The sequence below is a fragment of the Microtus pennsylvanicus genome, chromosome 10 (genome assembly GCF_037038515.1).
Source record: "Microtus pennsylvanicus isolate mMicPen1 chromosome 10, mMicPen1.hap1, whole genome shotgun sequence".
NCBI classification, from domain to species: Eukaryota; Metazoa; Chordata; class Mammalia; order Rodentia; family Cricetidae; genus Microtus; species Microtus pennsylvanicus.
Window position 1 is genome coordinate 107,953,278 of NC_134588.1, and position 14,372 is coordinate 107,967,649.

The 14,372-nt window shown below is 48.9% G+C and overlaps 1 protein-coding gene across 1 annotated transcript in view; it reads left to right on the top strand.

The window, feature by feature from the left end:
• Ptpn14 (protein tyrosine phosphatase non-receptor type 14) overlaps positions 1 to 14,372 on the top strand; it is a 138,510-nt gene that overhangs the window by 61,646 nt on the left and 62,492 nt on the right. Inside the window, exon 3 of the mRNA XM_075989447.1 lies at positions 5,958 to 6,127. Coding sequence (XP_075845562.1) covers positions 5,958 to 6,127 — 170 coding nt within the window. The remainder of the gene's footprint in view (positions 1 to 5,957; positions 6,128 to 14,372) is intronic.

A 14,372-nucleotide genomic window follows, 5' to 3' on the forward strand; every position in this document is an offset into this window, starting at 1 on the left:
GGGGGGGGGTTGCTTGGTACACAGCTAGATGGATTGGGACTGTCAGGGTCTGATTACATTTCCTGTGATGCAACTTGTGGCCAGATGTGGCCAGATGTGGCCGGATAAACCCGTGCTGTACTGTAACCTGGGCAAAAGCCGTGTGAGAAGCTGGGCGGGCTTTCCACTCCTGTGTGGAAACACAGCCAGAGGAGGGTGAGAGAAGTGGAGGGCGTGGAGGAGGCTCACGAATGTGCATTCCTTCCTGCACCATAACTGGGCCCAACATTCTAAGACAGCACTGGACAGAGGTGTGCTGCAGACACCTGCAAGGGCAGTTTAGGGTGCCCCTAAACCTTTTTGAAAAACTTTAACATACGTACAAGGTGCCAGGCTTTGTGGTGACATTCTTAGGTGTGTTATGTGCTTCACCCGTGTTTGCTCTCCCTCACTCCTCCTGTCCCCTGCCAGCCCTCCGCTTGTCCACTGGAAATGCTGGGATTGTGAGAATGAGCCACCACACCCGGCTTGTCATGGTGGTGGGACTGAGCCTAGGGCCTTGCGCATGGCAGGCAAGCTCTCAACCAACTGACCTCCAACCATAGTTCCTACATATCTCAGTATAGCTACACACACGCATATATATACACACATACATATACACACATATATATGCACATACACACATGCACACACACATACACACATACATATACACACACATATATATATATGCACATACACACATGCACACACATACACACATACATATATACAATATATATGCATATACACATAAACACAAATATATATACACATACATATACGCACATATATACACACATGCATATATACACACACATATGATGTGGGAGTGTCAAATATCAATCTGTTGATTTCATTGGCTAAGCAATAAAGAAACTGCTAGGCCCATTGGATAGGCCCACCCTTAGGTGGGTGGAGTAAACAGAACAGAACGCTGGGAGGAAGAGGAAGTGAGGTCAGACTCCACAGCTCTGCTCTCCGGAGCAGACGCAGGAGAGACGCCATGCTACCTGTTCCAGGGAAGACGCACGCTATGAAGCTCCGACCCAGGATGGACTTAGGCTAGAATCTTCCCGGTAAGACCGGTGCTATACAGATGATAAGAAATGGGCTAGTCCAGGTGCGAGAGTTAGCCTAGAAGAGGCTAGATAGGAATGGGCCAAAGCAGTGTTTAAATGAATACAGTGTCCGTGTAATTATTTCGGGTAAAGCTAGCCGTGCGGGCGGGGTGCTGGGGACGTAGCCCCGCTGTCGCCCCTATTACTACACACATACACACATATAAATACACATCCATATACACACACATACACTCAGTTAAACTCCATGGTTTACATAATCACATCACATTTTATTGGCCCCTTCACTGGTGTATCTATTAAGTGACACCCAGACTGATTCCACAACGTGGCTATGGTGACACGCACCATCGTCGTGACGAGTGAGCAGGCATCTCCGTGGAGTGCTGACTTAAGTCCCTTTGGTGTATTCCCAGGTCATGTGGCAGTGCCTCGGTCCTGATTTCCATAGAGGCCCCACTAGTACATCCACACCCCCAGTGTGTCTGTCCCCACCCTCGCTAGCGTTTGTCAATGTTTCCACGAGAGTCATTTCAACAGGGGTGCTGTGGAACCCCAGGGAAGTTTTGATTTGCATTTTTGTGGTAACAAGAGGGTGTTGGATATTTGCCCATGACCTCTGGACTGTCTGAGCTTTGTCTGTTCATAAACACCTGTTCATTTCATTTGCCTCCTTACTGTAGGTCCCCATTTCTCGAGTAGTCTTTCAACTCTTTCAAAGGATACTTGCATAGCGAACCACTGGGGACGGCTCTGTTTCCTTTGGAAAAGCGTATATTTCAGCAGCAGCAACAAACACACTACAAATTCAGTTTTCATTAGGGGTGGCTTATTTTGTTATTTAGAACTCTTTGAGACAGGGTTTCTCTGTGTAGTCCTGGCTGTCCTGGAACTCACTCTGTAAACCAGGCTGGCCTCAAACTCACAGAGTAAACTCACTCTGTAAACCAGAGTGGCCTCAAACTCACCTGCCTCGGCCTCCCGAGTACTGGGATTAAAGGCATCAGTCACCATGCCCAGCTAATTTAGAACTGTTTACCCCTTTACTGTGGTTCAAGATTAGTACTTAGGGTCTCAGAACTTGTTGTTCTCTGTCTGTCTGTGTGTGCATGTGTGCATGCTTGCATGCGTGTATGCGTGTGTATGTTGTGCAGGAATATGTACTCTGTTAAATGGCCCTTCTTTGTGTGTGTGTTTGGGTTTGTTTACTTTTCCCTGGTGTAGTAATCTTGGTGGGTGGGAAGGAAAAGACAGAAATTTAAAAGAATACCCTACAAGGTAGAAGGGCAATATTGACTTTTCCTGCAGAAGACCTGGGTCCAGTTCCAAGCACCCACATGGTGGTTCACAACCAACCATTTGTAACTTTGGTCCCAGAGCATCTGATGCCCACTTCTGTCCTCAGTGGCTACCAGGCACACATAGACATATGCATGCAAGACAATTAAACACATTACATAGATAAATCTTAACAAATTAAAAATTCCTCCCAAAATGGATCAGTGAGTAGTTCCTGCCTTCCCTTCATAGTTTGAGTAATATGAATTTGAATGAATATTATGGTCAGGTGAAGTATGGAGCATAAACATACAGCACACATGTCAACACTACTTCTAGAGTAAGCAGAGGTTAGTCTGCTCGGCAGGTGTGTGCTCCCTTCTTCTGCCCATGCTTACCAGAGGGTTCTCTCCAAAGGGTTTTCTCATAACTCTGGAAATTACTACGCAGCACGTCACAGCTTAAGGATGTCTCAGCTTTTACTTGTAAACATTCCAATCACCCCACGTGCAGGGAGGGACCCCTGTGTGCTGCTATCTTCTGTGGAGGAGTCGGTGCAATGAGGTCGTGCCTGGGACCCTTTCCAGGCAGGTGCTGAACTAAGCACCAAGGCTCCCTCGCTTTGGGCCTGAGCTCAGCCAGTCTCTCACATCCCTGACTCCCGGTGGCCGCGTCAGCATCACACAGCTATCCCAATGTCCCAGAAGTGTCTGCGACAGGACTTTCAGATGCTCCGGTAGTTATTTTTCTTGTCGGTTTAAGGCCTGCTATCTGTCGTTAGTCCAGCTTCCTTCAGCCTTTTCACAGGTTGCCAATGCAACCGATTCCCTTTCCTTTCTGGTTTGTTTCGGTGTGTGGTTTTCTCGTCGTTGCTTGTTTTGGAGACAGAATCTCTTGTAGCCTTGGCTGGCCTCGGATTCCTTATGTAACTGAGAACGATATTGAACTGACCCTCTTGCCCCCACCTCTCAAGGGCGGGGGTTGTAGGCCTGTGCCATCAGACCTGGCTCCTTCTGCCGTTTGTTGTTTTGAGGCAGGGTCTTGGCTCTGTAGCCTAGGTCAACCTCAAATTCATGATCTTCTTTCCTCTGTGTCCCAAGTGCTAGGGTTATGGGTGTGAGCCCCTAGCCTGTTTTCTTTATCTCTGTGTATATTGATGTTGTGTGTGTGTGTGTGTTGTGAGTGTGGACATGTGTGTGTGTGTGCCTGCATGTGTAGCCCAGAGGTTGGTATCATGTCTTCTCCTCAGCTGCTCCCGCGTTATTATTTATTTATTTATTTAAAGGACGTCTTAATAACCGGGAGTCTGCCAGTTTGTCTAAGCGGGCAGGCTTTCCACGCACTAGGACTGTGGGTTTGTGCCGCTGTGCCCGGATTTTGTGTGGGTGTTAGGGAATCCACACTGAGGCCCTCACCCTGACTTGGCAAGCCCTTTACCAGCTGAGCCACCTCCCCAACCCCCACCTGGCATTGCTTGCTCTCTATGGCTCATGGGTGTATGTGTCTGCTTTCTGTCACTGTCTGTGGTAACCCGAGGTGACCATCTTCTGGAGAGGGAAGGTTGATTTAGAGTATGGTTTCAGGTTGTCATCTCTTGGCGCTTTTGCTTTGTGCTGGTGATGAGGCCGCACACGCTGCCGGAAGTGCACAGAGGAGTCAAATCAGGCATGTCACAGTTGCTGGAAGGCAGGAGGGGACAAGAAGGGCTCAGGGTCCTGTGATCCCCTTCCATGGCAGGAGGCATCCCCACCAGGCCCTGGGAATCCTGGTACCGTCTGGGGGCCGGCGGATCTAGATCTAAACCATGACTTATATTGATGCTAAAAAGAGCTGGTTAAAAGGAGTCATCTGATCTGCTGACGAAGTGCTTGCTACGGTCCATGGACGTGGTGGCAGGAATTAGGTACAGGCGTCCTTGCGGACTGTGGGTAAGACTTGCAGTCACCTCATCTTAAGGACAAAGCTCTAGGAGTCTGGGGGTTCCTTTGTATATAGAATCTCACATACGTGCACACGCGCGCACGCGCGCGCGCGCACACACACACACACACACAGAGAGAGAGAGAGAGAGAGAGAGAGAGAGAGAGAGAGAGAGAGTAACAACTGGAAGTAGACGAGCCCCAGAGCTCTCCTGTGAGGTGACCTGTGGACCTCGACTGCGTCATGGCTCGTGGTGGAAACACAGGTGGCTCACAGAAGCTGGAACACAAACAGCGGGGTGAGAACGGACCCAGTCGGCTTTGTGTGATTCCACAGAGAAACCCATTGCCTCAACACCAAGGATTGCATTTTGTTGCTTGAGAAGGTAGAGGGAGGCCTTTAACCCATGTGAGACACGTACCCCAGCTGGCCTGTGGTGCTCCGGCTTCCACCGGCCAGGGCACACCTGGTGTGCTAAGAAAGTGGGACCACGGCCTCCCTGGGGACTTGGTAGGGATGGCTCTGGTTAGTGGAGGGACAGCCAGCTGCAGTGAGGACAGAAAGAATGCCTTTGGAAATTAAACTTGGTAATGAAAACATTCTTCCGAGGGCAGAGCCCCAGGTGCGCTGTAAACCAGCTGAGGCCATATCGAAACACAAAGGCATCTTCAGAAGTAGCGAACTGGTTCTTTTTTTCGCACTAATCCTGAAACCCTAGCACACGTTCATATAAAGACAGGATTGGGTGCATGAAGGTACCTATTTCCATCAGTCAGCGAGCTCTTCGTAGCCAAGCTGGTTGAGGCTTCAAGTTTTAGGGTGATGATCACACTTTCATCTAGCAAATGCCACCCTAATCTGCCAAGAGCCCCTGGTGGCTTTGGGGTCAGCTGAGGAGTGGAGAACCTTCCGGTCTCAAAACTTGGTAGGAGAAGAAATTTTATCGTAATTCACGTGTAATAAAGCGGTACAGGGCACTGCTTTCAAAATACTCATTGAAGTCCCAACAGAGCACGTGGCTTTTGGGTTAAAATCTGAAATGTTCTGCGTTGCCAGAGCTCTTAGCTGGCAGGGTTTGTCTTCAGAGTTGAGTAAGAAATTACTCTATGATCGATGCAGGAGTTATCCTGGCCTTTCACACAGGGACTCGTCCTTCTGGACTCAGCAAAGAAGTTGGTCCTGGGGCTGGGGAAACTTCATCCCCCATCTGAAAATCCAGTCTTGGTGGGCATAGTTGTAATCCCAGCCCTGGGAGAGTGGAGACAGGAGGTTATTCGAGATTCACTGACCAGCCAGTCTGTGCTACCAGTGAATCCCAGGTACCAGAAAGAGATCTTTCCTAAAATGCCAAGGTGGCTGGCTCCTGAGGTAGGGCATCCACGGCTGACCTCTGGTCTCTGTGCCCAGGTGCTGATATACTTCTGTACATATACCTGCTCCTAGTCAGCCCTGTCCTCCTCCCTTCACCTGGCACAAGTGGACCCATATGCAGTTCGGAGAGCTCCACCTGATGCTTCACATAGGTGACTGTATCAGGTGGGGAGGAACCTTGGATCCTTGTAGGTTGGCCCCACATCTCAGAGTTCCAGTGTTGCAGGGGTGGGAGGCCTGTATGATCTTGGGCACACAACTGATGCGATTTTACTTTTTATCTAGACACACTACTTCGGCCTTTGGTTTCTCAGCAAGAGCCAGCAGGCGAGATGGGTGGAGCTGGAGAAGCCGCTGAAGAAGCATCTGGACAAATTCGCTAACGAGCCTCTGCTCTTCTTCGGAGTCATGTTCTATGTGCCAAATGTGTCGTGGCTTCAGCAGGAGGCCACAAGGTAGGTGTGATCTCCCTCAAGTTCCCCGTAAAGGTGTGGATCACCGAAAGGCTTCCAGTGAAGTGGGGGCGTGCTGGCTGCTTTAATCGCATGTGTAGGCAGAGAGGGCGGAGGGGGGGGCTGGAGGTTTGCCTGCCAGTTACCATGTGGTTTGACCCATGTGGCTAGTGCCAGCCCTGGTACGACAGGTAGAATGTTGTGTATAACAGCAAAGAAGTATTTGCTGGGGATGGTAAGTGAAATAGGTAGGCTAGAATTTAATAAAAGCCAACCCTCTAATTCTGTTTTCTCCACCCCATCCACCTCCCCAAACACCACTGGGCTTTGCACCTGAGGCCTAAGATGGTTCTAAAGATGGAAACCAAGTTGAGGAGAAAAATGTCGCAAGGGCAAGAGTTTTGCTTATGTGATGTTACATAAACAGGTAGGAAGTCAACAACATAGCGGAGCCTCGGGGTGGCCATGCTATCTTCTGTCCTTGTCGGAACTGCAGTTGTTAAAGTTCAGGCAAGACAAGACCCTGTTGATGGTGCTAGGATGACGTACATGGAGCTGCCTGTGTGATGTACATCTGTGCCTCGGAATCACTTGCTAGGTGACATTTCTGGAGGGAGCCAGAAGCCCAGGAATGCTTTCTGTTTTTGTTTCTAAAATCTGTTGCTCTGCTTTGGGAATCCTGGAGAAGCTAAAGCCAGTGACAAGCTTGGAAGATGGCAGAGTGTACCAGTGTTTCTCACTGTGTGGGTTTCAGGACTGTAAATTTCTCAAATGACAACAGGGTTGAAGTTTCTATGTTTCCTGCTCCCCCGCTTCCGCTTCTTCCTCCTGCCCCTCCTCTTCATGAAAAGCTGGTGCTGTTAGTGGCTCGGTGGGTAAACGCCTGCCGTCCAGACACGGAGATCTCAGTCGGCAACCCCAGATCCTGTGTAAAACGTGGGGGTAGCAGCATGGACCTCTAACTCCAGGGCAGAAGAGAAGGGTCAGGCAGGGACGTCTTTTGGAGGTTAATTTGAGATTGACCCATCTCACCCCCTGGAGCAAATCTCTTCATGATGGGGGACTCCTGAAAAGAGACTGGTGACACTGGAGAAACAAATGGACAAGTCAGGCCCAAGGTTAAGGGGACAACTGAGTGAAAACATAAAAAATGTCCAAAGGAGGGGGGGCTGTGAGGTGGCTCTGGTTCCACAGAAGCACGAGGACCCGTGTTTAGTTGGCAGCAGTGGTTCCTAGTGCTGGAGAGGGGAAGACAGAAGAGGCCCTGGGGTTGGCTGCTCAGCCAGCCTAGCTGGGTTTTTGCGGTCCAGGGCCTGTGAGAGAGCCTGTCTGAGACTTAAGGCGGAGATCGGCTGAGCAGAGATACCCAGCGTCTACACACACACACACACACACACACACACACACACACACACACACACACAATATCAAAAGGAGAATACATGGAGGTACAAAATCAAAGGAGAGAAGAAGAAATGACCTGATGTGATTGTAGACACAAGCTGGCAACAGCTAGGCCCCTCCTAGACAGATGGGGATGAGTCATGAAACCGTAGGAGCTGAAGAGATTAAGGAGCACGGAGCTCTCAGCCGCATTCCCAGCTGGAAGCTGTGTTCCCTGAGCCTTGAGAATGTTCGCCCCTCCTTGGGTAGATGTGACTCCTACCTGGACCACCGCGGTTCTTTGCTTTTCTCCCATCTCGGCCGGGTTCCCCCCAGCAGGGGCTCCTGCCCGCCAGGCATCTTCCCCTTCTTATATCCTCCTAAATCAAAGGGAAAATATTTTGCAGCATGCTTTCATAGCAACGGATTCACTGTAAACACATGGTTTTCATACTTTGCTGGGCCCGGAAGGTGAGAAGATGGTTTCTAAGTGAGCGGAGAAGCCCTTTAATTGGCTACTTAATGATTGCAAGGGAGGGCTGCAGAGCTGCTGGCTTCTCACACCCTGGCAAGCGTGGAATTGATGTCCAGGCCTTTTCCAAATCTTCAAGTCAGGAAGGCCCTCTTTAGGGCTTCAGTCCTAAGAATACTTTTAAAGGAAAAGGACTAGGGGGTTAGGGGGCTCAGTTGGCAGAGTTCCTCCACACAAGCATGAGGACCTGAGTTCAATTCCCAGCATCCATGTAAAATGCAGGACAAGGCATGTGCTACATTCATCCCCAGGGTTAGGGGCGGGGAGGCAGGTAGGTGCTTGGAGCTCTCTGGCCGGCCAGCCTAGCTGAAATGGCAAGCACCAGGTCCCAGAGAGGACCCCCTTTCAAAAGACAAAGATTAGTTTTGAGGAACCACACCCAAGATACACAGACAGACAGACAGACCCAGGAACACTAAACCAAGGATAAATAATTTTTGAAGAGTGAATCTAAGACTCACGGTGCATGCCTGATTTCTTTCTTTCTTTTCTTTTTTTTTTTTTTTTGGTTTTTCGAGACAGGGTTTCTCTGTGGTTTTGGAGCCTGTCCTGGAACTAGCTCTGTAGACCAGGCTGGTCTCGAACTCACAGAGATCCGCCTGCCCCTGCCTCCCGAGTGCTGGGATTAAAGGCGTGCGCCACCACCGCCCGGCTGCCTGATTTCTTAAATGCATAATTAATTGTCAGGTTTTAATTTTCCCTGGGATGCATGTGTCTTGTATTGCTCACTGATGTGTGGGGGTGCTGGGCTAGTCAAAGGAACTCATTCACCCCAGTGAGGTCAGGTGGCACAGCTGCCCTTGCCAGGATGCTATGGTAGCTGACCTTCTGGGGTGAGACTGTCTGATCTTAGTGGTCAACACGCTACAGAGTTTACATAGCGTTACTACAGTTGTAGCCCGGCCAGTCCCTGTCCTGCCAAAGACAGTCCTAGGACCCTATGGGAGTGGTGAGGAGACGTAGGGCCGTGGGAGCTGTTCCAGGTCCCCCCATCTTTGGATGCTGCTGCTGTGCCCCAGAGTACCCTCTCCTTAAAATCACATCCCTTCTGCCCATCTCCTCTAATTCTAACTGGGAGGCTGTGCCCTTGTCTCCAGGTAACACTGCCCAGCAACTAGGAACAGGATTTTTGAAATGCTTTTACTCTCTACTTGGGCTTCCTTTATTGGAAGTCCTTCCTGTTTGGGAACAAGAAGTTATCTCTCAACCAACTAGGAATGAGTGCCCTCATTTAGGGCCTGTGGTCTTTATGTGCCATAAAGAGGTAGTGACCTTTTCCTTTTTTTCTTTACTTTTCTTTTTCTTTTCCTTTTTTTTTTTTTTTTTTTTTTTGGTTTTTCGAGACAGGGTTTCTCTGTAGCTTTGGAGCCTGTCCTGGAACTAGCTCTTGTAGACCAGGTTGGCCTCGAACTCACAAAGATCCGCCTACCTTTGCCTCCCGAGTGCTGGGATTAAAGGCCTGCTCCACCACCGCCCGGCCCTTTTTCTTTCTGTATGTGTGACAAAGAAATCAGATTGTTACATTTCTAGACTACGCTGTGGCCCTTTCCTTCCAGTGTTACCTTCAGATCTAGCACACATTGAGGGGAAAGCCAGGTCAGGTCAAATTCTGTCTTCACATGAGACAAGATGGTGCCTTTAGTTGTATGAGTGTTCATGGGTGCTCAGTGTATCAGGTCTGTGCCGTCTTCTGAGATAGTCAAGATAGCAAGGGTGCCATTTCTTAGTTCCATCTACCTTTTATTTCCTCATGTATAAGTGTATGCATGTATGTATGTGTGTGTGGGTAAGCACGTGTGGGGTGCTCATGCATATGTACATGTATGTGTGTGTACATGCCTATGAAGGCTCAAAGTTGATGTAATGCATTTGCCTCTGTTGCTCCCTACTTTATCCGTTGAAGCTGGATTCTTTCAGCTGAACCCTGAGGTCAATTTGTCTCGTCAGCCTAGCTAGTTTGCTCCACTCTATGGTATGTCTAGTTGGCATAGCTAGCTTCCTGCACTCTATGGTACATCTACTCGACCTAGCTAGCCTGCTCCACTCTATGATTTGTCTAGTCGGCCTAGCTAGCTTGCTCCACTCTATGGTATATCGAGTCGGCCTAGCTAGCTTGCTGCACTCTATGGTATGTCTAGTCGGCCTAGTTAGCTTGCTGCACTCTATGGTATGTCTAGTTGGTTTAGGAGCTTGCTGCACTCTATGGTATGTCTAGTCGGCCTAGTTAGCTTGCTGCACTCTATGGTATGTCTAGTTGGTTTAGCTAGCTTGCTGCACTCTATGGTATGTCTAGTCGGCCTAGCTAGCTTGCTGCACTCTATGGTATGTCTAGTTGGCCTAGCTAGCTTGCTGCACTCTATGGTATGTCTAGTTGGCCTAGCTAGCTTGCTGTACTCTATGATATGTCTACTCCATTTATCCGGCTTGCTCCACTCTATGATATGACTAGCCTGCCTAGCTAGCTTGTTCCAGTCTATGATATGACTAGCCGGCCTAGCCGGCTTGCTGCACTCTATGATATGGCTAGTCGGCCTAGCTAGCTTGCTCCATGGACCCAGCGCCACCTTCTAAGCTCTGGAATTACAGGTGGGCTCCTCCATACATACACTTGGCATTTGTATGGGGGCGAGGATCGAACTTTGGTCCTCACCTATGGTACATTTACTACTGAGCACTCTCCCTAGCGCCCAATGTTCTTTTCATTTTGAAACAGGGTTTATTGACCTAGAATTTAACAGTTAGCCCCAGGAGTCGGCCTCTTCCGTAGCGTGTGCCCTTGCGCCTGGATTGTTTCCGTGGACGCTGAGGACTGAATTTAGGCCTCTTGCTTTTCCCAGCTTCTTACTTCCTTGGTTGGAAACACTGGTGCTCTCCCCTTAGATTTTGCAGTCTCTTGTGTGTGCACTGTCCGAGTCTACAGCCTGAGTGTACAGAGTGTCTCTTCTAGAAGCTTCATTAGGGCTGTGATTCCATGTTCCTTTACACTTTGATTTTGTTCCCCAGTTCTTTTGCTTTTTTGTACAATGTCATCTGATGAAGACTTTTTAAAAGACTTAAGTTTAATTATGTGTATGAGTGTGGATATGTGCCCACAAATGCAGGTGCCCACAGAGGCGACAAGAGGTGTCTCCCCTCCTGGAGCTGGAGTTTACAGGTGGATGTGAGCACCCAGCCTGGGTGCTGGGAACAGAACTCAGGTACTTGGAGTGCTGGGAACAGAACTCAGGTACTTGGAAGAGTAGCAAGTGCTCCTAATTGCTGAGCCATCTCTCCAGTCCTGCTGGGGTTTTAAAGTTTGTCATTGGCTTGGAAGTAGACTCCTTCAAGGAGGACAGGCGTTCTTTGGCACACCCCTGCCCTGCCCCACTGTGGATGGGCACATCTCTCTTGGTTCTTGAGCACAGCATTGTTTCTGCCAGACACTTTCAAGAAGTAGCTGATGCTAGAGCCCAGTCTCTCACTCTGTGCAGTCTGTCTTGAGACCAGGGAAGAAGATGGCTTTCTTTAAGAAGTAGTGACCTGGGTGCTGGGTTGCTTGCCGAGAAAGTTGGACTCTTCATCAGATGGTGGTTGCCGATTACATCCCATTCATGTATGTATGTATGAATTGTGGTACCAGGGTTTGAACACAGGGTCTTGTACATACTAAGCAGACGCGCTACCACAGAACCACATCCCCTGCCTACATTCCTTTTCAAGTTTGCTTTCTTTCTGTACCTGTTCCATGTTTATCTTCCTGCTGGGCAGCTGGAATGTAGGAATGGGCAGATCTCCGTGCCTTGCCATCAAAGAGCTGTAACTCCAAGCAGTTTTTAATTCATGGTTTTGATGGATTAAAGGTTGATTTGCATTTTTTTAAGTTTGTGTTGTTCCCATCTCTACTTCCTGGAGAATGTTCTGTCATTGGTCTGGCATCCAGGGTGCTTGGCAGGCGCTCTCATAAACAAGGCTGGCATCTCGGTTCCGCCACCTGTGCAGCCAGGGTCACATGTCCTGATGCTCAGCAAGACCCTGAACTTGTAAGTTCTGTGTTGCCATCTTGAAATCTTTAATGTGCTCTTTAGTGGTCTGACATTTTCACGTTGCTCCAAACTGCAAGGAAGGAGCCGCAGCACAGCCCTGTTTTCTTTCCTTGCTCTCTTCCTGTTGTTGCTGGGGCCTCTTAGGATGGGTGGATCTGAGTCTGCCCTTAGGAGTGTGATCAAAGTGCCGGAGACAGAAAGCTTTTGTGCAAATGGAAGTGTGCCTCTGCCACCATCTCTGTTCCTGGCTCCGGGCCTGGTTGGAGGAGGTCAAGATGGGCTAAAGCTAATGAGTGTGTCTCATTTTCAACTTTAATTTCCTTGTGTTCAACTGAAGAATGCTGAAGTTCACACCCTCAGTTCAGTCAGGTGTGTGCCTAGGCCACAGGGTCACAGGTAGCAAGCTGCTGCTGACTTTTTCTTCTTCCAGATAACAGACCCAGTTTTCGGGGTGTGCGGGTGGGCAGGTGGCTGTCTAGGGAGTCTGCTGCGACCGGAATCCAGAGGAGGAAGCATGCTCCCTGGCATTCGTGTTGACCATGAAGTGGCAGTTTCTGGAAATTCTTTGTGTGTGGAAGACAGACCAAACACTCAAATAGTTTTTAGGAATAACTAATTTGGTACAATTTATTTTTTATTGAAAGGGAAAAATAATAAATACTTTAAAAGCAAATCAGAAACCTCATTCCTATTTCAAAGGCATCTTCCCATGCAATGTTTGATTTGATTTCTTTTTATTTCCCTCATGTGTGTGAATGTGTACATGAAGGTTTGCATGTGCATGAGTTCACATGTATGTGCGGGTCCATGTGTATGCTTTGTGCATGCATGTAGTGGCCTGAGCATCTCCACGGAGCCCATAGTGGGTCAGCCTGACCACTCTGACAACTCTCCTGCCTCCACCTTCCAAGTGCTGGAAGTAAAGTCCGGCCACTGTGCCCACTGCCATCTCTGTCTGTCCGGGGATCTAACCCCCCCCCCCCCCCGCCATGCTGGCAATGGTGCAGACACGTTAAGCACTGAGCTGTCAACCTAGCCCCTGATCTGTGCTCTTTTAGCCGTGGATGCTTCCTGTGTGTTTTACCCATTAGTAAAGCAGTTTACGTAATCAGGTGTGCTAGCCCTCAAATCTTTTCCTTTAACAAAGTAAGAATTTGATCACAGCACATTAAATCCTGGGTTATTATGCCTTTAGTGGCTTGTCATCTGCAACATCTTTAAAATCAGTCAAAAATAATGGGCTTTTTGGAGAGCTATCTTAAAATTCAGCTGGAAAAAAATCCTCAAGCAAATTATTTTATATTTCTGAATTCCTTCATTTTCAGAGTTGTGTCTGTTCGTTCATCGATTCCAAAGGCTGTTACTCTAACACTGCCGGGCTGAGAAAGACTCAGAGTCTAGCCAGGGAAGTGCCGAGGCTTTGCCGCGGAGAGTTGCTTAGCAATTGCACATACTATACTTGTTTGGAAAGCGGAGTGGAAGGCGATGATCCACCAGCTCAGCACTTACCTTTAGCGAAGGGGCGGAGAGGAGCCGTGGGAAGAGATGTTCCGTCGTGCCCAAGCTTGCCTGCTATGCTTTATGAGGGGTTTAAAGGCTCCCATTTCTCATAAAGAATTCTTTGGATTTGTAGGGGAGTCATTATAATGGGTGGGATTGGGCATGACCCGTTGATTGCAAAATGGGGTTTCCATATATATATATATATATATCGGGATGGCAGAGGTGCAGGGAGTCAGTGCCCTGGCGACCTTTGCTTTCTCCTTGTCCTAGAAGGGCAGAGGACCAGGATATTGAGTTGGAGTGGGGAAGGAGGAGAGTGGAGGGGAGGGGACAGGTCCACTGTGTCCACACAGTAAAGGTCCAGTACCAGAGTGACAGCAGAGATGCAAAGAAAGTGTAGACCTCAAGACTGTGAGACCCCCGTTCTAGGCTGTAAGCCCCACAGTGGCTGGTTCAGCCTGACACCGGTACCCGTGATGCTCTCGAATTCACGTGCAGTGTGCTGTGTGCTAAGTGTCACAGGTGGGTGGGCCTGGTGAGATGAATGTGGCTTTAGTCCCTGAACTGATAGGGCTTGTGTACATGGAACTATTACACCTAAGAACTGGTATTCAGATCATTACACCAAGGGCATCTTTTATGTTACTTTGAAAGTGATATAAAAAAATATTGTGTATACGGTGTGCCTGTGAGATGGATGGAGCTCGCTAGGGGACAGCTTTGTGGATTAGTGTCCCCCTTTACATGGGTTCTAAGAGCGGAGCTCAGGTTTCCGGGCCTGCATGGCCAGCACCTTTACCCCCAGGCC